The sequence below is a fragment of the Hylobates moloch genome, unplaced genomic scaffold, assembly GCF_009828535.3.
Source record: "Hylobates moloch isolate HMO894 unplaced genomic scaffold, HMol_V3 SCAFFOLD_16, whole genome shotgun sequence".
Classification (NCBI taxonomy): domain Eukaryota; kingdom Metazoa; phylum Chordata; class Mammalia; order Primates; family Hylobatidae; genus Hylobates; species Hylobates moloch.
In genome coordinates, this window is record NW_026652291.1 from 58,408,112 (window position 1) to 58,436,093 (window position 27,982).

At 42.5% G+C, this 27,982-nt stretch overlaps 2 protein-coding genes across 6 annotated transcripts in view; one reads left to right on the forward strand and one right to left on the reverse strand.

Annotated features, from left to right (window-relative positions):
* Positions 1-12,173, forward strand: part of RPGRIP1 (RPGR interacting protein 1) — a 71,854-nt gene extending 59,681 nt beyond the window's left edge. For all 5 annotated transcript variants that reach the window (XM_032179701.2, XM_058429949.1, XM_032753710.2 and 2 more), the window contains 4 exons: positions 3,672-3,864; positions 5,959-6,043; positions 9,032-9,162; positions 11,976-12,173. In XM_032179701.2, coding sequence (XP_032035592.1) covers positions 3,672-3,864; positions 5,959-6,043; positions 9,032-9,162; positions 11,976-12,088 — 522 coding nt within the window. In that variant the 3' untranslated portion in view covers positions 12,089-12,173. The remainder of the gene's footprint in view (positions 1-3,671; positions 3,865-5,958; positions 6,044-9,031; positions 9,163-11,975) is intronic.
* Positions 12,174-12,365: 192 nt separating this feature from the next.
* SUPT16H (SPT16 homolog, facilitates chromatin remodeling subunit) overlaps positions 12,366-27,982 on the reverse strand; it is a 33,619-nt gene continuing 18,002 nt past the window's right edge. Inside the window, exons 8-26 of the mRNA XM_032179702.2 lie at positions 27,851-27,941; positions 26,206-26,279; positions 25,963-26,075; positions 24,260-24,325; positions 24,056-24,151; positions 23,857-23,972; positions 23,617-23,770; positions 23,019-23,146; positions 21,921-22,056; positions 21,697-21,823; positions 21,268-21,386; positions 20,340-20,465; positions 19,176-19,288; positions 18,788-18,863; positions 18,060-18,229; positions 15,293-15,422; positions 14,575-14,704; positions 14,360-14,437; positions 12,366-13,695 (exon numbers count right to left, since the gene is read on the reverse strand). Of these exons, the coding sequence (XP_032035593.1) occupies positions 13,550-13,695; positions 14,360-14,437; positions 14,575-14,704; positions 15,293-15,422; positions 18,060-18,229; positions 18,788-18,863; positions 19,176-19,288; positions 20,340-20,465; positions 21,268-21,386; positions 21,697-21,823; positions 21,921-22,056; positions 23,019-23,146; positions 23,617-23,770; positions 23,857-23,972; positions 24,056-24,151; positions 24,260-24,325; positions 25,963-26,075; positions 26,206-26,279; positions 27,851-27,941 (2,189 nt within the window). The 3' untranslated portion in view covers positions 12,366-13,549. The remainder of the gene's footprint in view (positions 13,696-14,359; positions 14,438-14,574; positions 14,705-15,292; positions 15,423-18,059; positions 18,230-18,787; positions 18,864-19,175; positions 19,289-20,339; positions 20,466-21,267; positions 21,387-21,696; positions 21,824-21,920; positions 22,057-23,018; positions 23,147-23,616; positions 23,771-23,856; positions 23,973-24,055; positions 24,152-24,259; positions 24,326-25,962; positions 26,076-26,205; positions 26,280-27,850; positions 27,942-27,982) is intronic.

Sequence of the window (27,982 nt, forward strand, 5' to 3'; positions counted from 1 at the left end):
TACAGTTTTTTTTTTTTTTTTTTTTTTTTTTGAGATGGAGTCTCGCTCTGTCACCCAGGCTGGAGTGCAGTGGCGCAATCTCGGCTCACTGCAAGCTCCGCCTCCCGGGTTCACGCCATTCTCCTGCCTCAGCCTCTCCGAGTAGCTGGGACTACAGGCGCCCGCCACCATGCCCAGCTAATTTTTTTGTATTTTTAGTAGAGACGGGGTTTCACCGTGGTCTCGATCTCCTGACCTCATGATCCGCCCGCCTCGGCCTCCCAAAGTGCTGGGATTACAAGCGTGAGCCACCGCGCCCGGCCTATTTAATACAGTTTTACTGAGTGTATACTGTGTGCCAAGCATTGTGCCAGGCATTGTGCCAGGCACTAGATACTTGGTATAGACTTTAATGGGGCCGGGCACAATGGCTCACGCCTGTAGTCCCAACACTTTGGGAGGCCGAGGTAGGCGGATCACTTGAGGCCAGGAGTTCGAGACCAGCCTGGGCAACATGGTGAAATCCTGTCTCTACTGAAAATACAAAAATTAGTCGGGCATGGTGGCACATGCCTGTAGTCCCAGCTACTCAGGAGGCTGGGGCAGGAGAATCACTTGAACCTGGGAGGCGGAGGTTGCAGTGAGCCGAGATCACACCATTGCACTCCAGCCTGGATGACAGTGCTAGACTCCATCGCTAAATAAATAAATACAGATTCCCAGGAGCCACTCTAGACAGTCTGATATAACACAGAGGATTTTATACATTTTTTATAGCAATCACTATGAGAAATACATTTCTGCACTATCCAATACTTTTATAAAAGAACAAAGTTTCAAGAAACCGGGCTTACTATTAACATTTGTCATGCATTCTCCTATTCCACTATATACTGTCTTATCCTGTCTATCCTATCCTATTGTTTCTTTTTTTTTTTTTTTTTTTTTTTTTGAGACGGAGTCTCGCTCTTTCACCCAGGCTGGAGTGCAGTGGCGCGATCTCAGCTCACTGCAGGCTCCGCCCCCCGGGGTTCACGCCATTCTCCTGCCTCAGCCTCCTGCGTAGCTGGGACTACAGGCGCCCACCACCACGCCCGGCTAATTTTTTGTATTTTTAGTAGAGACGGGGTTTCACCGTGTTAGCCAGGATGGTCTCGATCTTCTGACCTCGTGATCCGCCCGCCTCGGCCTCCCAAAGTGCTGGGATTACAGGCGTGAGCCACCGCGCCCGGCCTCTATTGTTTCTTTTTTAAAAAGCTAGTGAAACCCACTAATATGACCCATCAAAGTGTCAAAAAAACCAGATTTTTGAAAACACTGTATAGTCAATAGTTTTCTTGATGTGTGGGAGAATTGGATGTTGCGGGAGGGTTATTAAGAGAAAAACGTCAAATATCGTTTTTTTGTTTGTTTGTTTTTTGAGACCCAGTCTCACTCTGTTGCCCAGGCTGGAGTGCAGTGGCACTGCAACCTCCGCCTCCTAGGTTCAAGCGATTCTCACGTCAGCCTCCCAAGTAGCTGGGACAACAGGCATGAGCCTCCCTGCCTGGCTAATTTTTGTATTTTTAGTAGAGATGGGGTTTCACCATGTTGGCCAGGATGGTTTTGAACTCCTGACCTCGGGTGATCTGCCCACCTCGGCCTCCCAAAGTGCTGGCATTACAGATGTGAGCCACTGAGCCCCGCCAAATATCTTCATTTTTAAGAAGCACCCCAGATGATTCTGATGCAGAATCACTGAGAGATCTTGCCTGCTGAATTTCTTAGGGGCAGGCACAGGAGCTCCACTTGCTTTCTAAGAGAAGAAAAGACGGGGTAAGAGCCGGTCTTTGGAGAAGTAAGGGCATTGGCCTGGCCAGCTAGCGAAAAGAAGCATACAGGAGGGCACTCACAGATGGAGGCGAGAGAGCTATGGCTGGTAGGGAACCATCCTGGATTGACTCATTACTGGTGTCACGATACTGACTTGCCTGCCACACTGTGGAAGGAGGAGACTTCTGTTGGCCTTGGTGTACTTCTGGAAACCTCCTCCTGGTATCCCTGATGTCAACATGGACACAGGCACAATCAAAAGAAAGGACAGGGTGATGGCAGCGACTCTGAAGTGGGATTGAAAATATTGGAGTTCCTGGCCGGGCGCGGTGGCTCAAGCCTGTAATCCCAGCACTTTGGGAGGCCGAGGCGGGCGGATCACGAGGTCGGGAGATCGAGATCATCCTGGCTAACAAGGTGAAACCCCGTCTCTACTAAAAATACAAAAATTAGCTGGGCGTGGTGGTGGGTGCCTGTAGTCCCAGCTACTCGGGAGGCTGAGGCAGGAGAATGGCGTGAACCCCGGAGGCGGAGCTTGCAGTGAGCCGAGATCGCACCGCTGCACTCCAGCCTGGGCGACGGAGGGAGACTCCGTCTCAAAAAAAAAAAAAAAAAGATTGGAGTTCCTGTGTGAGGGCAGGGCGGTCTGGTGGTCTCCTCAGTGGCATGCACTTGGGTGGGCACGGGAAGCCCTGGGCAGCTGTTTGCTATAGTGGCTGAAGCAGCTACTGAATCTCCAGTATCAGTCAGGAGGTCTTTTAGGTCCTAACCTCAGGAAAATACTAGCTTATTTTTCATTAAGAAAGTTGTGGCCAGTTGCAGTGGCTCATGCCTCTGATCTCAGCCACTTTGGGAGGCCGAGGTGGACAGATTACTTGCGTCAAGGAGTTCTAGACCATCTTGGGCAACATAGCAAGACCATATCTCTATTAAAAAATATATAAATAATTGTCCCCATGTGGTGGTGTACCTGTAGTCCTAGCTACTTGAGTGGCTAAGGTGGGAAGACTGCTTGAGCTCAGGATGTCAAAGCTTCAGTGAGCCATGATCACACAACTGCCCTCCAGCCTGGGCAACAAAGCAAGACTCTGTCTCTGGCCAGGCGCGGTGGCTTCTGCTTGTAATCCCAGCACTTTGGGAGGCAGAGGCAGGCGGATCATGAGGTTAGGAGATCGAGACCACGGTGAAACCCTGTCTCTACTAAAAATACAAAAAATTAGCCGGGCGTGGTGGCGGGCGCCTGTAGTCCCAGCTACTCGGAGAGGCTGAGGCAGAAGAACGGCGTGAACCCGGGAGGCGGAGCTTGCAGTGAGCCGAGATTGCGCCACTGCACTCCAGCCTGGGCGACAGAGCGAGACTCCGCCTCAAAAAAAAAAAAAAAAAAAGACTCTGTCTCAAAAAAAAAAAAAAGTTGAAAAATAGCTGTTTAGAAATTTGTTTATTTGTATATAATCATCAGGTACAAGCACAATTTTGCTGCATTGATATATTCCACTGTGGTGAAGCCTGGAGCAACGCACATTGTTCCCACCAAGCAACCTCCCATCATCCACCCTCCCCACCCCTCCGAATCAGACTTTTTTTAATTCTTTCTATATGTGGAGATGACTGAGAAAGGCTGGCCTGGAGAAATGATCTACTGGACTGTGAGAGAGAAGAGCTGGGTTCTCTTTATAAATTTCCTATCGATTAACTATGGCAATTAAGTCAAGTTGTCTTTTGATGCCAGTTTTACCTATAAAAGGATTCTCAGGGAATAATATAGTAGATTATGCCTGTGGTTGATTTCTAGAGAGTACCGTAATGTGTTAATTGGATGGCGTATAAGCACTTGGAGCCTCACTAACCTTTAGGAACTAAATAAACATTTTCTTTATCAGGATTCAGAGAAGATGTGCATTGAAATTGTCTCCCTGGCCTTCTACCCAGAGGCAGAAGTGATGTCTGATGAGAACATAAAACAGGTGTACGTGGAGTACAAATTCTACGACCTACCCTTGTCGGAGACAGAGACTCCAGTGTCCCTAAGGAAGCCTAGGGCAGGAGAAGAAATCCACTTTCACTTTAGCAAAGGTGAGGCATCCTGTGTGGTTATTGGGGTGAGGAAGTCTGATGAACATTGAGACTGAGGGTCAGAATTACTCTGGATTTTTGTGGGGTGAATCCAGCCATTTCACTTTATTATTTTATTGTTCAAAGTATTGTGTGCATATGGTTTAAAAACATCAAATGGGGCTAAACATTTTACACTAAGCAGTCCTTTGTTCCACCTCTTCACAAATCACTTCCCCTGTTCCCACCCTTCCTCAATCCACCACTTTCCACATTTCAGCTATATTTATTTTTACTTTTTGAGGTGGAGTCTTGCTCTGTTGCCCAGGCTAGAACGCAGTGGTGTGATCTTGGCTCACTGCCACCTCTGACTCCCAGATTCAAGCGATTCATGTGCCTCAGCCTCCCAAGTAGCTGGGATTGCAGGTGTGCGCCACCATGCCTGGCTAGTTTTTTGTATTTTTAGTAGAGGCGGGGTTTCACCATTTTGGCCAGGCTGGTCTCAAACTCCTGCCCTCAAGTGATCTGCCTGCCTTGGCCTCCCAAAGTGCTGGGATTATAGGCGTGAGCCACCAAGCCCATCCTATCCCAGCCATTTCTTCTGTTATTTACCTCCATCATATTTCTGAGTATTGATTTGATTTTTGTTCTTCTTCCTCTTTTTTTTTTTTTTTTTTTTTTTTTTTGGCGATGGAGTCTGAACATGTTGCTCAGGCTGGTTTCAAACTCCCGGACTCAAATGATTCTTCTGCCTTAGACTTCCTATCTTGGACCTTAAAAGTTAGCTTTTTTGTACTACACTCATGTCCCTTTCCTTCCCATTATAATTGTATCATAATTTTTATTTAAATCCATTTAAATTGGTTCTGTTATTATGGATATGTAAATATTAATTCTTTTTTTTTTTTTTTTTTTTTTTTTTTTTGAGACGGAGTCTTGCTCTGTCCCCCAGGCTGGAGTGCAGTGGCGCATCTCGGCTCACTGCAAGCTCCGCCTCCCGGGTTAACGCCATTCTCCTGCCTCAGCCTCCCGAGTAGCTGGGACTACAGGCGCCCACCAACATGCCCGGCTAAAGTTTTTGTATTTTTAGTGGAGACGGGGTTTCACCGTGTTAGCCAGGATGGTCTCGATCTCCTGACCTCGTGATCCGCCCGCCTCGGCCTCCCAAAGTGCTGGGATTACAGGCTTGAGCCACCGCGCCCGGCCGTAAATATTAATTCTTGTAGAACCAAGTAGTATGCAATGATTATATTTCTTTTCACGTATTTTTTGCAGCAATTTTTCATTTGCCTTATTTTCATTATACATATTGTAATTATTTTCATGTCCTTCAACAGCCTTCCCAAATTTTAAAATAATCAAACCTGTTGAATTATCTACTCATCCATTTTGTTCCTGAAGACCTCTCTCTATCCTCTTGTTCTGCCCTAGCCCACTGTTTCATTATTACTGCTGCTCATGGAGAATATGATCAAGTTCTCTCCTATACCAGATTTCTTATCTCCTGGTTATCCTCATTTATTTTCTTACTTTAATGGATCATATTTTCAGTAGTTTTTAAAGAAAGGGCATATCATAAGTGAAAATTTGAGAAAGTCATGCATGAAATCTTTTTTTCCTACCCTCATATTTGATTCAAGTGTGGAAATCTTTTTCATTCAGAATTTCAAAGGAGCCTGGGTGCAGTGGCTCATGCCTGTAATCCCAGCACTTTGGGAAGCCAAGGCAGGCAGATTACTTGAGGTCAGAAGTTGGAGACCAGCCTGTCCAACATGGCGAAACTCTGTCTCTACTAAAAATACAAAAATTAGCCGGGCATGAGGGGTGCCATGGGTGCTCGGGAGGTTGAGGCAGGAGAATAGCTTGAACTTGGGAGATGGAGACTGCGGTGAACCAAGATCACGCCACTGCACTCTAGCCTGACACAGTAAGAATCTGTCACACACACACACACACACACATGGTTTTCAAAGCAGTTGGTCCATGTTATTCTAGATCTAGGCAAGGAGTCTAATCTTTTCATGAAAACTACCATGAATACCACTTAGGAAAGTCTTGGGGCTCACACTGCAACAGTATATGATTCTTTGCTTTTTTCTCTTCCCCTTAATACAGTCATAGACCTGGACCCACAGGAGCAGCAAGGCCGAAGGCAGTTTCTGTTCAACATGCTGAATGGACAAGATCCTGATCAAGGACGGTAAGCATCTGCTTTCCACTTTGAAACAAAGGAGATATTGAGACAGAAATTCAAAAGTTTGAGTTTGGTTTTGTGCTGATGCTGAATATTTTAATAACTTTTTTGAGTTAATTTACTCTTAATGAATTTCCTATGTACTTGAGCCTAACTTATGTTTGTGACTACCTAATCCATTACCCAATCTTATAGGTTATTTATTTATTTATTATTTATTTATTTATTTATTTATTTTTGAGACAGGGTCTCACTCTGTCACCCGGGCTAGAGTGCAGTGGCACGATCTTGGCTCACTGCAAACTCCGCCTCCCCAGGCTCAAGGGATTCTTGTGCCTCCGCCTCCCAAGTAGCTAGGGTTATAGGCATGTGCCACCATGCCCAGCTAATTTTTTGTGTTTGTCGTAGAGATAGGGTTTTGCCATGTTGCCCATGTCTGGTCTCGAACTCCTGAGCTCAAGCGATCTGCCCTCCTCAGCCTCCCAGAGTGCTGGGATTACAGGCGTGAGCCACCGTGCCCAGCCCATAATCTTATAGGTTTAGTTCATTTCTCACCCATGCCAGCCTGATGGGCCCTTTTTTTGTAGCAGCAGTTTACTTGAATATTGACAATACCCAAATGGAATGAACAAAAAGTGTTGACGTTCTTTTTTTTTTTGAGACAGAGTCTCACTCTGTTGTCCAGGCTGGAGTGCAGTGGTACAATCTTGGCTCACTGCAATCTCCACCTCCTGGGTTCAAGCGATTCTCCTACCTCAGCCTCCCAAGTAGCTGGGATTACAGGTGCACGCCACCACACCCAGCTAATTTTTGTATTTTTAGTAGAGACGGGTTCGCCATGTTGGCCAGACTGATCCCAACCTCAGGTGATCCTTCTGCCTCAGCCTCCCAAAGTGTTGGGATTACAGGTGTGAGTGACCACACCTGGCCAACAGGAATTTTTTGATGTTGACATAACTAAGTAAATTTTAGATCTCCTTTAAAGTTTTAGGAAAGCTGGTTGTCCTTATTATTCCAATAATCTGAAGAAGGCCTCCTTTTAGAGTTTCCAGATAAAATGTGGGACATACTTATCCTAAAAACAATTATTTGGTCGGGTGCAGTGGCTCACATCTGTAATCCGAGAGGCCGAGGCGGGCAGATCACTTGAGGCCAGGAGTTTGAGACCAGCCTGGCCAGCATGGTGAAACCCCGTCTCTACTAAAAAAACAAAAAAAATCAGCTGGGCGTGGTGGCACATGCCGGTAATTCTAGCTACTCAGGAGGCTGAGGCATGAGAATCAGTTGAATCTGGGAGGTGGAGGTTGCAGTGAGCTGAGATTGTGCCACTGCACTCCAACCTGGGTGACAAAGCAAGACTCTACCTCTAAGAAAAAAGTAAAGTTATTTGTTGTTTAGCTGAAATTCAAATTTAAGTAGGCATATGGTTTTTGTTTTTGAAATCTGTTGTCCATACCGCCTGTGCATGTGTGTGCATAAGAAATAATATGGGGCTGGTGTTTTATCTTATTTTTAAATTTTTTGTTTGTTTGTTTTAGAGACAGGATCTCACCATGTTGCCCAGGCTGGTCTTTCAGCTCCTGGGCTGAAGCAGTCCTTCTGCCCTGCCTCCCAAAGTGCTGGGATTACAGGCATGAGCCACTGTGCCCGACCTGGTGTTTTAATTACTTTTTGAAAGGCCCAATACTTTTGTTTCATCTGCCTTTACTTTGTCTTTGGTTAGTCATAGAAAGAATTGAAAAAGGAGCCAGATGAAATAAACAGTGACTCTGACTTCAGCATCACTGTGGGCTTAAACAGATGTAAGCTTACAGAGAACTTTTGGAAATGGAAAGCGATTTGGTTCTTTCCTTTCTGTGCTAATGTTACATTTAGCTTTCACTTTTTTCCCCCAGCATTTCCAGAACTCTCTCTTCCTTTGTTCCCTTACAGTGATAATCATTTTCTACTCAATTTTAGGTTTGATTGGTATTACCTTTGGCTTTCTTTTTGCCAGTATGGTCTAGCAGACAGAACAGGCTTTGTAATCAGACCAACCTTGTTTTTATTCCAGACTCTTTGACTTACTAGCTCTTTGATCTTTTTGATATTACTTAATTTGAAGGCTCTTGTGAGAATAAAATTGAGATAATATAGTTTACATAAAGCACTTGGTATTGTACCTGGACATCGTAATGCTAGTTATCATCCCTTTCCTATGAAAATTGGGATGAGGGAGTCAGCATTATCACTTTGCATTGTTGAAGTTCTAAATAATGACATAGAAACATAGTTACAAATGAATATTGCCTAATGGGCTGAGAATGGATCTCTTTAAAGTAATTCCTTTGTTTCAGTTTAATCATATTTAGCTGTGCTTTTAAGAGCCTGAATTTTTAGTCCTATTCCTGGCACTCTGTATTAGCTACCAATATTTGCTTTTAAAAATTAATAAAAATATGAAAAATCAAGAATAGGCAAATCTAGAGAGATAGAAAGTAGATTAGTGGTTCCCAGGAGCTAGGGAAGGAGAATGGGGAGTGACTGCTTAATCAGTACAGGGTTTCTTTTTCTTTTTTCTTTTAGAGACGGGGTCATGCTCTGTCACCCAGGTTGAAGTGCAGTGGCATGATCACAGCTCACTGCATCCTCAACCTCCTGGGCTCAAGTGATCTCACCTCAGCCTTCCAAGTAACTGGGACTATAGGTGTGTGCCACCATGCCCGGCTAATTTTTATTTTACTTTTTTTGTAGAGACAGGGTGTTCCTATGTTACCCAGGCTGGTCTTGAACTCATGGGCACATCCCATGATGTTCCCTCTTCTAAAAGGACTGTTAACTGCTTAAATTATACCAATTCCTGACTTTTTTGCTTATTGTCATTTTGTAAAATGGAGGCAAGGGAAAAGTGATGCAGAGAAGACGTTGTATTGTTTGTGATTACCTTTATCCTTATTTTATTTTTGAAGCATTAAGAGTATCAACAGTGCTGAATTGAATGCAATTTCTTTTTAGTTTAAAGTTTACAGTGGTAAGTGATCCTCTGGATGAAGAAAAGAAAGAATGTGAAGAAGTAGGATATGCATATCTTCAACTGTGGCAGATCCTGGAGTCAGGAAGAGATATTCTAGAGCAAGAGCTAGACAGTGAGTCATTTTTTTTCAGTTCTAATTATTTCTAAGGAAATCATCCTATAGTGAATATATTTTATCTTTAATACATAATTATCACTATGAAGTTGATGAGACACAAAGTGGATTGAAATCTTATCCCTACAACTTTATTTATTTCTGGATCCAGCATTAGTCAGTTGTGTATTTTAACCCCCATATACCTGATTACAACTAGAATTGATTTTGAATCTACAATGTTTGAAAAAGGGGTTTTTAAAAAGGCAAGTTATTTTCATTTCAAATTTATACATCAGAATTTTGGACTTGTCTTGAGCTTGTTTGTATAGGCAGCTGATACCCATTCTTTATATTATAATGCATCCAGTCTTTTTTTTTTGAGATGGAGCCTCACTCTGTTGCCCAGGCTGGAGTGCAGTGCCGTGATCTCAGCTCACTGCAACCTCTGCCTCCCAGGTTCAAGCTGTTCTCCTGCCTCAGCTTCCTGTGTAGATGGGATTACAGGGGGGTGCCACCATGCCTGGCTAATTTTTGTATTTTTAGTAGAGACCGTGTTTCACCATTTGGCCAGACTGGTCTTGAACTCCTGACCTGAAATGATCTGCTTGCCTTGGCCTCCCAAAGTGCTGAGATTGCAGGCGTGAGCCACTGTACCTGGCCCATCTTGTCTCTTAAAAAGACATCAACTGTCTCCTCTTTCCTCACATTCACTGGTCATTAAGTCTTATCCATTCTACTTGTGAATTGACTATGCTCTCCTTATTATAATTTTTTTTTTCTTTTTTTTTTTTTTTGAGACAGAGTCTTGCTCTGTTGCCCAGGCTGGAGTGCAGTGGTGTAATCTTGGCTCACTGCAACCTCCACCTCCCAAGTTAAAGCAATTCTCCTGCCTCACCTCCTGAGTAGCTGGGACTACAGGTACCTGCCACCACGCCAGCTAATTTTTGTATTTTTAGTAGAGACGGGGTTTCACCATGTTGCCTAGGCTGGTCTCGAACTCTTGGACTCAAGCAATCCACCCTCCTTTGCTTCCCAAAGTGTTGGCATTACAGGCATAAACCACTGCACCTGGCCCCCTTACTATAATTTCTTTTTTTTTTTTTGAGACGAAATTACTATTTCTTTTTTTTGTTGTTGCCCAGGCTGGAGTGCAATGGACCGATCTCAGCTCACCACAACCTCTGCTTCCCAGGTTCAAGCGATTTTCCTGCCTCAGCCTCCTAGTAGCTGGGATAACAGGCATGCGCCACCACGCCCAGCTAATTTTGTATTTTTAGTAGAGATGGGGTTTCTTCATATTGGTCAGGCTGGTCTCGAACTCTCAACCTCAGGTGATTCGCCCCCCCTCAGCCTCCCAAAGTGCTGGGATTACAGGCGTGAGCCACCGCGCCAGGCCATGTAATTTCTAAACTGGTCTTCCTGCCACTGGTTTCTTCCACCCTGTTTCCATCTACTATAGTAAATGTTTCTATATAATAAATTTGATCACTACCTTCTTCTTAAATCCTTTTACAGTTTGCTATAGATCAGCATGTTTTAAGAACATTTGTATTTGAGTACCTTTAGTTGGGATTGCGCTGTCCAGTCTTCACTGTTCCCATTACCTTACATAGCTGGGATGTCACCTATCTTATCTGCTAGGACCTTTAGACACTTAAGATTATCCACTAGACCAGTGTTTTTCAAACTTCCAGACACACACCCCATTAGTGGATGTGAAATTGAATTAGTAAATCACAAAGAAATTTGAGAAATGCAAACCAAAACTGTGGGAAAGAAAACAGGAATTAAAGGCCAGGCGCGGTGGCTCATGCCTGTAATCCCAGCACTTTGGGAGGCCGAGATGGGCGGATCACCTGAGGTCAGGAGTTCGAGACCAGCCTGGCCAATATGGTGAAACCCCATCTCTACTAAAAATACAAAAAAAATCAGCCAGGCATGGCAGCGGACGCCTGTAATCCCAGCTACTCGGAAGGCTGAGGCAGCAGAATCGCTTGAACCCAGGAGGCGGAGGTTGCAGTGAACTGAGATCAAGTCACCACATTCCAGCCTGGGTGACAGAACGAGACTGTCTCCAAAAAAAAGAAAAAAAGAGAACAAAACAGGAATTAAGAGTACATAGCACATATTGTTTTGTGAAACTTGTTTTATGTAATGTTTAATGAATCATGATATAAAATTATTCTTACTGATCATTATAAACATTTTTTGAGGAATACTCCTCCTCAGACCCTAAGGGTTACAAAGTTCAAATGTTAGATAAGATTCTTCATTATATTCCTCTAGTATCTTTCCAACTGTGATCCTGAGCAAATTATTTAATCTTTTTCCTCATGTATAAAATGGGAATAACAGCAGTCTCTATCTCATAGTTGTGAAGATTAAGGAAGCACTTAAATAAGGGATTAAGAAAGGAGCTTAGGGTAGTGCCTGGCATAAGGCAAGTGACATATCTTTGTGGGCTATTTTCCAACTCACTCCTATCCCCATTCCTAAACATGCTATGTTCTTCCTGACCTCCATGCCATTTGTATGTGCATAGGGAAAATCCACTTAAGACGTTTCTGGTAATTTCTCCAGAAATCCTTTCCAATTTGTCCATTCTGGTGCAGATGCCTCTTTATGTGTCCCCAAAGCAACTTGTGCTTTCATTTATTATATAGAACCTATACACTATACCATTTTCCTTTCCCCTTCACAAGACTGAGTCCTCTTATGAAATGGGCTAGTAATTTCATTCATTTAGCGTCCCCAGTACCTAACCCGACAAATACCGATAATCAAAGTGTTTAACTGAGTGATGCTATTTTTTTTCCCTTTCCCAACAGTTGTTAGCCCTGAAGATCTGGCTACCCCAATAGGAAGGCTGAAGGTTTCCCTTCAAGCAGCTGCTGTCCTCCATGCTATTTACAAGGAGATGACTGAAGATTTGTTTTCATGAAGGAACAAGTGCTATTCCAATCTAAAAGTCTCTGAGGGAACCACAGTAAAAAGTCTCTTATAAAGTCAGCTTACTATAACATGAATTTGGTTTACTGTGATGTCTAGTGTCTCTCAATCTAATGAAGAAAGTTTAGAATGATGAAAGTTTCATTTGTAACACTAGCTAGATAAAGGCATTTTTCTCCAATGCCTTAGCACTTTACCAGGCAGGAAGTAGGCTTGCTTTCAGGAACTGAAAATGAACGGTCACAGGTGAATTTACAAAAACAAACAACAACAAAAAAACCCCAGTTTATTCATCTTTTAGTTCTTCCAAAATTGAAAATATCAAGTCCTACTGCTAAGGAGAAAAAACAAACATACATAAAATCCGGGACCCCTCCCCCCTTCTCTTAAAGTCACAGAGCACGGAAGGAACTGCAGTGGGACAGGTGGGTGCAGAGAACCAGAAGGGGAGGATGGCAAGATAAACTCCCCAAATACTTGAAAAGCTGTTCAACAGAAACTGTGATAAATACAGGACAATGCAAGACAAAGTTAAAATAAGGAGCAGCAGTGCTGAGAGGCTGTGTTGTAGATATGGCCTCCCTTCCTCTTCTCTTTTCTTGTCAGGGTATTCTAGGCCCAAGGCATGACTTGTCCTTTCCAGATCTAAATGTTGACTCCTTTGAGCCTTCCTCTAGATTTCACTAGAAGCGGTACATGAGGCACAACCTGATATATCTTCCTTAGATATATGAGAAAAAAAAAGAAGACAGTGGCAATTTTGCCTTCTATCATTGTACCATGTGTGCATTGTATGGAGAAAATAATCGAACCAGGGAGTATCACTGCTTCTTATGTCTTCCAAGGCAGCAGATATACCTCAGAATCTGCATGAGGCAGGAAAGCAGGAAAACTCAGACGAAGGCACCAGCCCAATCTGCCTCACTAGCTCAAGTTGTATGGTTTATCACAACCATCAGCAAATTTCCAAGAACCTTGAGTATTGCAAAGATAAAACTTAGAGATGTGAGGAAGGTCATGGCAGGAGGGTGGGTTGGAGGATTGAATGTGCTGGTCAAGAACCATGATACGGGTAATTAAGGGTCACCTTGTACCACTGTCTTGGAAATACAGCTTTGAGACACCAAATAATAAGATGTCAGAAGCCATCGATGTCCTGGCAGAAGGTGACAGGAACAGAGAAGAATGAAACAATATTTATTAACAGTGGGAGCCTCCTCCTGTCTTCAAGAACACCTCCTCCCTTGCCATCTGAATGGGGCCATTGGCACGTGTCCTGGTGGGCCTGGAATTCCCCGAGTAGATTTGGTCCACACAAATGGCCCCCTAAACCCATAAACACAAATGGCAAAACTTCAAATGAAAACAAAAGGAAAAACACAGTTTCTATGTCATGTAAAATTTTCAGGGGTTGGCTGGAGGAAGAATGGAGCTCAGGGCCAAAGTTCACAAGTTACTTCCTCTTTTTCTTGGGGGGTGCAGAGCTGTGTCTGGAACCACGGTTAGAGCCACGGCCTGAACTGTGCACAGATGCCTTCCTCTTCCGGCTCATACTTCGACTTTGTTCTTCTTCTTCCTCGTAACGACTTTCTCGGTCCGCTAAATAGAAGAGGCATTATTAGTTAGCGATAGGTAAGCTTTAGGTACCTAATATTACTGGATGGCATGAGATAGTACAGAGAATACACTTTGGAATCAGACCCAAGTTTTAATATTGGGCAAGTACTTTCTGAACCTTGGTTTATTTACAAAAAGGAGAATTATTTAAGGGTTAAATAAGGTAACCTATGAAAAGTACCTATTCCCAATGCTTGGAACATAGCAGTTAATATTTATTTCCTTTTAAGCTTTAAACGTTTGGGGTTTGGCTTCAGAGTAACTAGATTAGCATTATAAAGACATGCCTAACCTGGAAGAAGCCTAGAAAATTAAAGTATTATAGGATTTAGGTTTGGAAACTGAGTAGGCTAATTCTTGAGTATTACATGAATATGTGGCTGTCATGGCTATAGGAAAGATGGGGGCTTGTGCAGATGAAAACAGCATCCAGTTTGGCAGAGCACTGCCCACTGGAGAGTATGGACACATTCCACACCTCATTTTCTTCTTCAGTCAATGAAGTTGTATCTGTGGCTCCAAATCACTTTTATAGTGTTCTTTTGTTACTTTCATTACGCCATCAATACTAACACCTCAAAATATTGAAATGTGTTAGAAATTTGTGCGTAGACAAATGAATAAATAAAAACACATTTTTAAAAACCTTTTCGGGCTTCTTCCTCCAGTTCATCCCAATCCTTCCCACTCTCTTCTTCACTACCCAACGACTCCTTAGAATAGTCTGGAAGAAAATTAATTAAGCATTAGTCATCATGCAGGAACAGAATGGAACGACAGAGTTCTTGGTCTAAAAAAAGTAGTTTTCAGAAAAGACATTAGATTAGGAAGCCAGGACGAACTTTGCTCTGTAAGACTAACCTGACTCTTCTGCTTCTGATGAATAATCTTCATCACTGTCCTCCTCTTCCTCTTCATAGTCATCTTCTGAAGGATTAAAAGTCTCATCTTCAATTTCAGACTCTGAATCTCCTTCTTCAGCATCACTCCCCTGGTGAGTTAGAGCATAATACTGATTTTTTTTGACATTTACCTTATTAACTTAATGAATTAATTCAGCCCACATAGTATACCAGTATTTACATGAAGAAAACAGCAAAAAAATCTGAGGGATCAAGAGATAAAATGACTTGTTTAAAATTAGTGGTGAGGTGCAATTATTATTTTACTATTATTATGTATTATTACATTTCTGAAAAATTCATGTTAGCCTTCCTCACCCAGGGGAATTAACAGAAAGACTTTCTGTATTTACGTATCACACAAACGTTAATTGGACCATTTTTTAAAAAATAATTTTTGCAAAATGCCCTGAAGGATTTTTTCCCTAAATGCTAAGAAATTCATTGAGGAAAATTTTTTGTAGTTTCCAAGAAATCTTGTCAGGAGTTAGTTACCACTGCCCAATCAATTTATCGTTTACCTGTAAAACTAATTTGAAGAAACAATAATATCAAGTGGTGTTTAGAGCTTCTCCCAGATGGCCTAGTCCCTTATGTACTACTCATATGCCATTCTAACTGACCAAATGATAGAGGGCAACACTGTGTACCAGAAAAAAAACCCCACACTCACGCACCTCACCCTCAGGCTCCAGGAAAGACCAGCCACCTTGTTCGAAGAAGCCCTCAGGGTCATCAACAATGGTCTTCATGATTTTAGTCCAGTTGAGGGACTGTACTCCTTCTGTGTACTTCAGGTCGCAGGAACTAAGAGAAATGACATGACAAAGTCAAATCAATCTTCTGTATTTTCCAGATATTTTTTTTTTTTTTTTTTGAGACAGAGTCTTGCTCTGTTGCCCAGGCTGGAGTGTAGTAGCACAATCTTAGCTCACTGCAACCTCTGCCTCCTAGGTTCATGTGATTCTCCTGCCTCAGCCTCCCGAGTACCTGGGACTACAGGGGCATGCCACCACGCCTGGCTAATTTTTGTATTTTTGGTAGAGACGGGGTTTTGCCATGTTGGTCAGGCTGGTCTAGAACTCCTGGCTTCAGGTGAATAACCTGCCTCAGCCTCCCAAAGTGCTGGGATTACAGGTGTGAGCCACTGCGCCCTGCCTGGGAGCAGATATTCTTTGCACTATGGCACCAGAGCATGTCCCAATGGCTGCTATTTCATCTCCTAGAGCACTAGCCCTCACAACAGACCAGCATTCCAACTGAAACAAGCTTTCTCCTTCACCTGAGTCTGAGCTCATCCTCTCTCATTTTCTTCCTTAAACACCAATTTCCCTATTCTTCACTTAGTCTTCTCTCCTATTCACCGATGCTCTTCCCTCTGTCACTGATTCCATTCTTATTTCTAAGTAGTCTTAACTCATAACCACTTCTGCGATTCTGTTTTTCACTACTATAGTTAAGAAATGGGGACAATTTTCGGCCAGGTGTGGTGGCTCACGCCTGTAATCCCAGCACTTTGGGAGGCCAAGGCAGGCGGATCACGAGGTCAGGAGATCGAGAACATCCTGGCTAACACGGTGAAACCCCGTCTCTACTAAAAATACAAAAAATTGGCTGGGCATGGTGGCACATGCCTGTAGTCCCAGCTGCTTGGGAGGCTGAAAGAGGAGAATCGCTTGAACCTGGGAGGTGGAGGTTGCAGTGAGCTGAGATCGCGCCACTGCACTCCAGCCTGGGCAACAGAGTGAGACTCTGTCTCAAAACAAACAAACAAACAAACAAAAAAAACAGGGACAATTTTCAATGGCCCTAGCCTGCCTTCTTCAACCTTCCACTGCTTTCCTATGTGTTGTTTATTTGATGCAAAATCTGTATGAAGGTAGGAATAAATTTTTTTTTCCCAGTACCTAATGTGCCCTGTATTTAGACAATGCTCAAATGACTTTCTCTTACTCACTTCTGTTGAGGAGGGCTGAATCAGTTAAGAGTGGGTAAGAAGAAAAAAATCAAAGAAATGACAACAGTAAGGATAACAACAAACCATAAAATCTGCCTGAGAACCACTGGCATAAATCCACTTTAGACAATATACACGGAAACTTCTGCTTCCAGCCATGATGGAGTAACAATGACTAGATTTACTTTCCCACCTTAGACAACTACAAAACAAAATATGAAACAACAGTTTTCACACATTGGATAAAAAGCAGCACAAGACCATAATCCCTGAAAGAAGGAAACAAACAAGGGTTAATTGAACATCTGCCCTAGTTTTCTGTCTAGAGGCAATTCCTAGTCTGCTATGCAGGGAGGGAGAATCTAGGCAGAACCTGATGGTCTCCAGGAACTGAGACAAACTAGGATTTGGGAAGGCTGAGACAGCCAGAATTTTTGGAGAAGAGTACAGGAAGAAAGAGTTTCCCAGAGAGAAAGCTTCAGAGATCTGCAGAGGGGTCCCCTCAAGTCTTTGGTGGAGGGATAATCTACACATTCATGAGAAAACTGGAACTGCATAAAGCAGCACTGGAAAGCAGTAGGCCAGACAACTCCCAATCTCACAAAGAACTAGAAATAAATTGTGTTCCAGTGGATTTATTTCCATCACCTTTTCACCAGCTTCAGCAGAGAGATCTCACAATCCACAGGGTATCAGGCAGATTCTGAAGAGTATTGCTTCGTAGTAAGGCCAATTACTCGGAAGTTTTTGAGTGAAACTTTTAAAGGCTGTTCTAAATCCACACTAATAGACGTTTGAGAACAAGCCTTGGAAGATCAAACAGAATCCAAATAACTTGACTGCATCCTAGAATAACCTCGTCTCTAGTAAAAAAAATTAGCTGGGTGTGGTAGCACATGCCTGTAGTCCCAGCTACTTGGGATGCTGATGCAGGAAGGTTGCCTGAATCCAAGAGTTTGAGGCTGCAGTGAGCTGTGACTGCACCACTACACTTGAGCCTGGGCAACACAGTGAGACCCTGTCTCAAACAACCACCACCACCACCACTACCACTACAAAACATGTAGAAAATATAAAGATAATGGGTGAAGAGCAGAAAAGGATGCTTCAAAAGCTATTGTAAATATGCTGTACATTGACTGGGTGTAGTGGCTTGTGCCTGTAATCCCGGTACGTTGGGAGACTGAGGTGGGAAGATCGCTTGAGCCCAGGAGTTTGAGACCAGCCTAGGCAACACTGAAAACAAAAAAGACCTTAGATTTTGATTTTCTTTGTGTTAAGTATGCATAAACTATTGTTGGGAATTAAGAAAAAGTGAACAGCTCCGTTATCTAATAGATCTCAAGTTTTCAAGTCCTGGTCTGTAACAACCAAAAGGCAGTCTCGGTTTAAGTATACCAGTAGATTTTATGCACAACATAGCACATTCAAATTCTATAATACAGGGTTCATGGGATAAATGGGAGACTGATGGCAGATTTACTTACTTCAACCATTCCTTGATGGGGTCAAGAGAGGCTACAGGAATGGCGTTGATCATGGTCACTTTCTTGCTGTAGTCCTTGTAGACGATTACCATATCAAAGTTCTTCAGGTGAAACTGGACCCGCTCAAAGTGGATCAGCTCTACCTCATCCAACGTCACCACAAAAGGTGGCTGTCAGGGAGAAACTGAATCATGAGCATATAAGTATTTCCCCCAAAGCAATATTTCAAGTAACTTTCATGATCGAAATCACTACATAAAACATAACTAAGCTGTTTTTTGGGGTTTTTTTTGGAAAGACTGAGGCAGTACAACATACTAAGAAGCCACAGAAAAAGGATCTGCAAGATACAAAAATCATCCCTCACGGAGAATAAACTCAAGGAAACTATGTGAAGGAACCATTTAAAATAAACTATTTAAAAAGACATTATCTTAAAAAATAAAAAATAAAAAAAAAGACAGAGAGCTTCTTGCTATGTTGCCCAGACTGGTCTTGAGTTCCTGGCCTCAAGTGTTCCTCCCCCCTTGGCCTCTAATTGTGCTGGGATTACAGGTGTGAGCCATCATGCCTGCCCTAAAGAAACTTTAAAAGTAACATTTGTTCAATGAGTTTTAAGTCTAAGTAAATATCGAAAATGAAAATCACAATAATTAGGATAAAAAACACCTATCCTCCTTTATTTTCTCTAACAATTTTCTTACTAAAAGAAGGTAAGGAACACTCACCCATTCCGTAGCATTTACCAGCGCACTACTAGTGGGCTGAAGGAGGCAGGTACTCCTATAGGGAGCTCCGTTAAATCTGGAAGAGAGAAACTTTTAACACTGAGCTCATCACGAGAGAGACTGCTGCTGCCACAACAGACAAACTTCTTCCCTCTCCCCATTCCAAACAGCTCCAGCATACTCACTGGAGACTCATCCAGAGGAAGCCTCTTAAGAGTTAGCCACTCACCTAAACCCTTAAACATTTTCAAGAAGAAATGGATGTCTCAAAGATTATTAGTCACAGGAAAAAAGGATATGATATGTTAAATTATTATTAAAGGAAGAATAATTTATTGTACCAAAAGACAGACCAGTGAAACTTCAGGCCAAAAAGAAGATATGTTACCCCAAGTCCCTAAAAGGCACTTCAAATTCCAGTTCCTCCTTAGTTAGAGCCTCTACTTTCTCAATGAAATTTTTAAAGGCTGTTTTCAGTTTGTGCCTCATTTCTCGTTCCATCTGTAGAAGGAAAAAATATCAAATATAGCCATCACATTTGTTAATAGTACCTCCCCTCAAAAAATCTGAAGTGCTTTTGTGCTTTAAAAAAAAAAAATTCCAACTTTTAAGTTCAGGAGTACATGGGCAGGATGTGCAGGTTTGTTACGTAGGTAAACGTGTGCCATGGTGGTTTGCTGCACAGATCATCCCTGAAGTACTTTTGTTGTCCTTCATTCTCATAACTATGAAACTAACATGTACATACACCTTATTTAAGGCCACCATGCCATTAACCATCCAGCTGAGTCTGCAACCTAAGCCTAAACTATTGTAATACTCTATCTCAGCAGATACTTGAGTTGCTCTGCACAAACAGATTCAGGGTTGCTTATTTATTTATTTATTTATTTTTGGAGACGGAGTCTCGCTGTCGCCCAGGTTGGAGTGCAGTGGCACGATGGCCCACAACCTCCGCCTCCCGGGTTCACGCCATTCTCCTGCCTCAGCCTCCTGAGTAGCTGGGACTACAGGAGTCCGCCACTACACCCGGCTAATTTTTTTGTATTTTTAGTAGAGACAGCGTTTCATCGTGTTAGCCAGGATGGTCTCGTTCTCCTGACCTCGTGATCTGCCTGCCTCGGCCTCCCAAAGTGCTGGGATTACAGGCGTGAGCCACTGCGCCCAGCTATTTATTTTTTGAGGTGGAGTCTCACTCTGTTGCCCAGGCTGGAGCGCAGTGGCGCTATCTCATCTCACTGCAACCTCTGCCTCTTGGGTTCAAGTGATTATCCTGCCTCAGCCTCCCGACTAGCTGGGACTATAGGTGCACACCACCACACCCAGCTAATTTATGTATTTTTAGTGCAGAAGGGGTTTCACCACATTGGCCAGGCTGGTCTCGAACTCCTGACCCTCAGGTGATCTGCCCATGTTTGCCTCCCAAAGTGCTGGGATTACAGGTGTGAGTCACCATGCCGGCCCAGGCTGTTTATAAACTACAATCCCTGAGCTTGGATTTGGCCTCATCCTCCCTCACTATCCTGCAAATACAATACTAAATTTCACAAACCTGCTCAGCATAGAGGTCATCTCGGTCATGCATATGCTGATGTTTCCCCAAGTCCGTGGTTATCTCTCCCACTTCTGTGTAGAACTGCACATCCGTGTGCCGCTTCTTCCCAAACATGATGGCATTCTGTCGGCATAAAACAGAAAGAAGACAGAAGTCAGAAACACAAAGGTATCTGTGATAGAAATGGCAGTGATCCAAACTTGGGCCTCCACAGCATGCATGCAAAAATAATTAAACCATCCCTGGTGTCATCATAAATAATGATGCTTGGGAATGTGAAACAGTGTACATTTGAAAAAGTGCTGTGCTCCTACTTATTATAGGAACTTTGGAAATCATGTTGGTAACAAATCTTATCTAAAGCAAAACCTTTTTATTTTAGAAAGAGAAATCTGGAGATCTCGTATAAAACATTTGCTGGCCATCATATAACACGCCAAAGGAACAAACATGCTTATGAGCACCTTCTAGATGCCAGGCCTTGTGGCCTTTAGAGGCATTATTTTATTTAATCCTCTTAAATGTTCTTAAGTGAGAGGTGATCTTTTCATCACTTTTTTGTTTTTCACATGCTGTCGCCCAGGCTGGAGTACAATGGCGTGATCTCGGCTCACTGCAACTTCCGCCTCCCAGGTTCAAGCGATTCTCCTGCCTCGGCCTCTCGAGTAGCTGGGATTACAGGCGCTGGCCACTACTCCTGGCTGATTTTTGTATTTTTAATAGAGACGGGGTTTCACCATGTTGGTTAGGCTGGTGTCGAACTCCCGATCTCAGGTGATCCACCTACCTTGGCCTCCCAAAGTGCTGGGATTATAGGCCTGAGCCACTGTGCCCAGCCCTTTCATCACTATTTTATAGGAAAGAAGCTGAGAGAAATGAAGTGTCTTGCCCAAGAGCTCACAGCTAGTTAAGTAGAAAGGTATACCTTGAGGTGAAAGTGCAAGACAATAATCATTTCTCCATCACAGGGCTGGAACAAAGCATGCTTAATATTATTGTACAAAATATCCACTTTGTCTCCTCGAACAGATGTGAAGCGGAAGCCTGGGGAAAAGAATGAAGAAATGTCAAGCAGTATAATTAAGTTAGGCCAAAAGGCACTGCAACTCTTCTGGCTGATTTGCACAGGGTCAGAGGAAACACCAACAACTGTACAGAGCTTTCCTTTCCTTCTGGCCACACAGCAGTGTAAGTAGATTCCTCCCAGCATTTCCTTGTCATACTTTATTAGCATCATGCTTTAACCAACTGAGCTAACCGGCGGATGGCTCTTTGTCGTTTTATTATCTGATCTGTCATTCCTAACAAATGTGCCCTGAAGAGAAAGCCTAGGTACAGGAGAGATCATCCCTACCATTGACATGGGCCTCCAGTGAGCCTTGCATCCTCTTTTGGGCAATATTTGGGCGAATGTATAGATCTTTCAGTTTGGGATTACTCCGGTTTAGATTGATCACCAGTGAGTCTTGTTTTACAATGCCCTAAGCAAGAAGAAAATTAAAATGAATTGTCACATATCCTTACAAGTCTCCAAAAAATACATGTCCTTCTTTGTGTTTTGTCTGTGTTCAGGCTCACCTCCTTCTCTTTCTCTTCAGCTTCTCGAGTTTTATAACGTTTCTGTACTTCTTTAATAATTCGGAAAGCATTCTGAAGGTTCAAGGCTGGTACTGTCTGTTCTCCGGGTGCCTTAATATTTGACGCTCGGTATGTACTGTAGAAAAGGAGCAGCATTTATAGACATTTCTTTTTCAGGCCAGGGAAATTGTACTGATTTACTTTATCTTATAACCAGCTTAATCTCTTTTTTTTTTGAGACAGGGTCTGGCTCTGTCACCCAGGCTGGAGTGCAGTGGCCCAATCTTAGCCCACTGCAACCTTCGCCTCCTGGGTTCAAGCCATCCTCCCACCTCAGCCTTCCAAGTACCTGGGATTACAGGTACTTACCACCATGCCCGGCTAATTTTTGTATTTTTAGCAGATACAGGGTTTTGCCATGTTGACCAGGCTGGTCTTTAACTCCTGGGCTCATGTAATCCACCTGCCTCTGCCTCCCAAAGTGCTGGGATTACAGGCGTGAGCCACCATGCATGCCCATTCCTTCTTTTTTCATTTTTCAAATCTGGCATAACATCCCCAAATTATCCCATTTCACACCATGAAATCATAGAATCCAATGTGGCACCAGTTTTCTTATTTGAAGATTCTACTGCAAAATATGTTTATTATTTTTAACACTTATTTTCATAATTATTTTTTTTGAGACAAGGTCTTGTTCTGTTGCTCAGGCTGGGTGGAGTACAGGCAAGATCAGGGCTCACTGCAGCCTCAACCTCCCAGGCTCAAGGAATCCTCCCACCTCCGCCTCCAGAGTAGCTGGGTGATGGGCGCACACCACAACGCCTGGTTAATTTTTTGTTTTTTAGTAGAGACAAGGTCTCACTATATTACCCAGGCTCAAAATATATTTAGTAAATATATAGTATCTTGAAGAAGATTCTAAATTGGGATCCATCCTGAAAATAGTACAAAGTCAAGAAGGCGATCCGAAACAAGTACCAATGAGGAAGGCTGTGACGTTTACTAGGTAGGGAAAATGCAGCACAGAACGAAATATTTCTGAGAGTACCACTCCAGACAAGATGAATCTGGGTATGACTTTTCTTGGGGACTCACATTTCTTTGACAAAAGTCGCTTCAGGGTTAGGAAAGATGTTGCCTTCATTCCTGCCCAGAGCACTGCCTGGGCAATAAAAGTTGATTCGCAAGTAAGTATAATCTCCTTCCACGGACATACTTATATTCTGTTCAAAGGAAAAGCATAAAAAGTAAACAGATTTCTTTCCTAGAGATTAGTAGTTACAGAGATGTTAAAATTAAGTTAGGAGTTACAAGTTGACTGCTCTTAACCTTAATCTAAATCTAATAAATTTACATAATTTATCTTTTTAATAACGAAGTACCTTTTTCCCAAAAAAATCTCTGAATTCTCAAAGTACCCTGTACCATGAATACAACTACAAGTTAAACAATGATTAAACGAAGTTGAAAGAAAGATAGGCAAATTATGTTTCTAGACTAGTTTAGCTTTCTACTAAGTGAAAAAAACTGGAAGAGGAAGGAGAATGACAAGACAAGAGGGATGTCAGTAACCTGAACAGAGTCTGAAGGAGCCAAAAGTGGGAGACATGATGAATGCAGATTATTTATGGCAAATACAATTACTATTTTAAGAAACAGTTTGGATGAAACCTGATGCATTGAATGTCAGTACCTTGATTGTGGCAATGTGAAACGGTGTTGCAATGCCAAACACAGGCATTATTACAGTCTCATATTTCTTATCGATGTAGATCTTCATTTCCCGAATATGTGGTTCCTTAGGCATCAGAGATGGGTTTTTATAGGACACATTAGATTTGCGAGCTCTGGAATGGGATAAAAAAACAACTGAGAAATTTCTGCAGTCACACAGAACCCTCAGATGATCTCACTGCTCAATGAAAACTCTTACTTCTGAATCTGCTGTTCTCCCTTTTGTTCAGTCAATCTCCTCTTTGCTTCTTCATTGAGTTGAGCCGCTAGTTCTTTTTGATGTGCTCTTCGCTTCTCTTCCGCAGTCATTTCATTCTGGTGAATGGAAAATCCAATTTATCACAACATGTGAGCCATATGACACCTGAGATCAATGTAATTTAAAATAGTAAACTTACTCTTGTTCTTTCTGTAAGTAATGCTGCCCGAGAACCTCTTCCCAAAAGGTCCTCTGCCTCATCTTTCTCCTCCTCCTCTTCTTCCTCATCTTCGTTCTATGGAAAAAGTCATAATCAAAGATTAAATTTTAATTATTTTAGCCAATATTATTTAAATTCTTTATATCCTAAACTTCCTATACTACTTATCTATCTTCTTCCTACCTTTAGGAAAATCCCCACATTCTTCACTTTCTTCTTCACAGAAGTGAGAACAGTAGCTGGGCCATCCTAGAATTAAAAGGAGAATGAAGACACATAATTTAAAAGAGGCAATTTCATTTTCTAACCTAGTAAACGGCTGGGCAATGCTTTGAATCTTTTGGACGCTAAAATGTTTGACAATGAATAAATATAGTTTTTATCTTTCTAACCTCTAACTCTCATCAGGAGCTACATTTTTTTTCTTTTTCTTTTTTTTTTTGAGACAGAGTTTCACTCTTGTCAACCAGGCTGGAGTGCAATGGCGTGACCTCAGCTCACTGCAACCTCTGCCTCCTGGGTTCAAGTGATTCTCCTGCCTCAGCCTCCCGAGTAGCTGGAATTACAGACGAGCACCACCACGCCTGGCTAATTTTTGTATTTTTTTTTTTTTTTTTTTTTTTTGAGACAGAGTCTTTCTCTGTCCCCCAGGCTGGAGTGCAGTGGCGCGATCTCGGCTCACCGCAACCTCCACCTCCTGGGTTCACGCCATTCTCCTGCCTCAGCCTCCCGAGTAGCTGGGAATACAGGCGCCCGCCAACACGCCCGGCTAATTTTTTGTGTTTTTAGTAGAGACGGGGTTTCACCGTGTTAGCCAGGATGGTCTCGATCTCCTGACCTCGTGATCCGCCCGCCTCAGCCTCCCAAAGTGCTGGGATTACAGGCTTGAGCCACCGCGCCAGGCTTAATTTTTGTATTTTTAGTAGAGCCGGGGATTCACCATGTTGGTCAGGCTGGTCTCAAACTCCTGACCTCAGGTGATCCACCTGCCTTCGCCTCCAAAAGTGCTAGGATTACATGCGTGAGCCACTGTGCCCAGCCAGGAGCTACAATTTGGGAGGCAACATTGGGTAATCGTTAATACAGGTTTGATTTGAAGCCTGGCTCAGTTGCTTTCTACCTCAGTGACATCTGGCAAGTTACTTAAACTTGTCTGTGCCTTCAATTTATCTGTAAATGGAGGTAATAAGACTATCTACTTCACAAGGTACTATTTCAATGAATTAATGTAAACTGCTTAGCTTATAATAAAAACACTGAACTATCTGTGCTCATTATTATTAAAAATCAGTTCCTGCTGAGGGAAAGAAGCCAGTCACAAAAGACCACATAGGGTATGACTGAATTTACATCAACTGCTCAGATATTTAGCAAATCCTTACAGAGAATGTAGTTTAGTCATTGCCTAGGCCTGAAGAACCACTGGGGGAAGGGAAGGGGGATGGGGAGTGACTGCTAATAGGTTCAGGGTTCTTTCCTGAGGTGATGAAAATATTTTCAAATTAGATTGTAGTGATGGTTACACAAATGTGAATATACTAAAAATCACTAAATTGTACATATTAAGTGGGTGAATTGTATGTGAATTGTAGCTCAATAAAGCTGTTATTAAAAAGAAAAAAGAATAATCGGTTTCATTATTAGTATTAGTTCCTGATATTATCATTATCAAGGTTCAAGCCACAATATGACAATATGACTTAATGGTTTAAATCATTCCCTATACCTGGGCTACAGTCTCTATTCCTAGCTGCATTAGGTTAGGCTGTCACATGGATTCTTCCCCTTAGCTAGCATTTAACAAAGCAAGAAAAAAACCACAGGGTCCACAAACGTGCCTCCAAAGTTAGTTCATGAAGACTCCAAAGTTTAGAGACAATACAAACCTCATCCACAAGCACTGTGTCACCAATGAATAGGGCATAGGTTTTCTCTTCTGGCTTTTTCCCCTCCTTGTTAGTCAGGTCTGAGAATCCTAAATTGATGCTGAAAACCATTCCTAAAACAGCAAAACAAGGATCAGTCTATGGCTGTGACAATGTGGAGAGGTGTGAGACATATGCCTAAAAAAAGATAAAGCTAAAGGAAATAACTCACAAAAGTATTTTCCTATTGTATGTGAAACTTACCTTTCTTCAGTTTGTATTGATTTTTACTATTGATTACTAGGGAGCCTTCACGGAATTCAATTCCCATCCCAAATCTGAAAAGAAACAGACAAACATCAGCAAAAGGCTAAAGATCTCTAACATGGATCAAGTATAATATATTCATTTCAACTTTCTTTTTTTTGAGATGGAGTCTCGCTCTGTCGCCCAGGCTGGAGTGCAGTGGCGCGATCTCGGCTCACTGCAAGCTCCACCTCCCAGGTTCACGCCATTCTCCTGCCTCAGCCTCTCCGAGTAGCTGGGACTACAGGCGCCCGCCACCACACCTGGCTAATTTTTTTGTATTTTTATTAGAGACAAGGTTTCAACAGGTCTCGATCTCCTGACCTCGTGATCCGCCTGCCTCGGTCTCCCAAAGTGCTGGGATTACAAGCGTGAGCCACCGCGCCCGGCTCATTTCAACTTTCACAATAAGACAGGCAAACATGTTTGAAATGATTTACCCCTGCTGACCGCTCAGTTAGAAAAGAGGATTCAAAGACGGTGTTTGGCCTCTAAACATGCTGTATAATCCCATGGCGAAAAATAATTTCCTAATTGATTATATCAAGCCTTTTTACTTTTAGCTTATTTGCTCACATTTAAACTTTAACCTTCTACCATAAAATCAAGTCAGTAGTATTCCTATAAACAACATAGAGATTATTAAGGGGTACATTACTAAGACAGTAATTACTAGATTAAAAGGGGCAATTTTTAGTGGAACACTGGTAACCAGATTCGTAAGACTTGTTATATAGGTATATATTTCCATGAGAGAAGTCTAGAAACTATATACCATAGACTAGTTTTCATCTAAAGAGAGTGCCTACATAAAGCTTTGTTTCCCAAAATGTCCTTTGTTCCATAACACGTTATTAGGTATTTCTAGATGTTCAGTGATAAAATACATTTGAGAAATGTATAAAATACATTTGAGAAATACGCTGGATTGAATGAAGAGACAAAAACTAAAACCAAAACCAAAACCAAAACCAAAAAAAAACAAACAAACAGCCAGGCACAGTGGCTCACATCTGTAATCCCAGCAATTTGGGAGATCAAGATGGGAGGACTGCTTGAGCCCAGGAGGTCAAGACCAGCCTGGGCAACATAGTGAGACTCTGTTTCTACAAAAAATAAAAAAATGAGCTGGGTGTGGTGGCACGTGCCTTGGTCCCAGTTATTGGGGGAGCTGAGATGGGAGGATTGCTGGAGCCCAGAAGGTCTAGACTGCAGCGAGGCATGACTGCACCACTGCACTCCAGCCTGGACAGAGTGAGACCCTATCTCAATAAAATATTAGGACATCTCAGAGTACTTAAGTTGCAAATGTGCATGGAGAGAGGAAATATAGTATGTATTAATAGTATTTCCCAACATCTGTAATTAGATCCTGGAACACCTACGGGCTGGAACACCACACTGGTCTAGAAAAATCTCTCTTATACACTTGGGAGAATTTACATCTGTCTCACTTTCTCCGATAGCATCATGTGCCTGGCACATAGTATAGTTTGCTAGTCCATAAATGTTGGCTCAATCAATTAGCCTAAAGAAATTAGACTGACCACTGACAGTCTAATTGAAAACTGACTCAAGAATGACAATACACATCATGGCATACCCTAGGTTTTTGGTAATTTTGTTCAGCAGTTCTGGCTTCTGCTTTTTAACCACGTCCATGACAGCGTTATATACGTCACATATCTTCACACCTAATAACAAGACACAAAGGAGATATTAAAATATCTTTTAG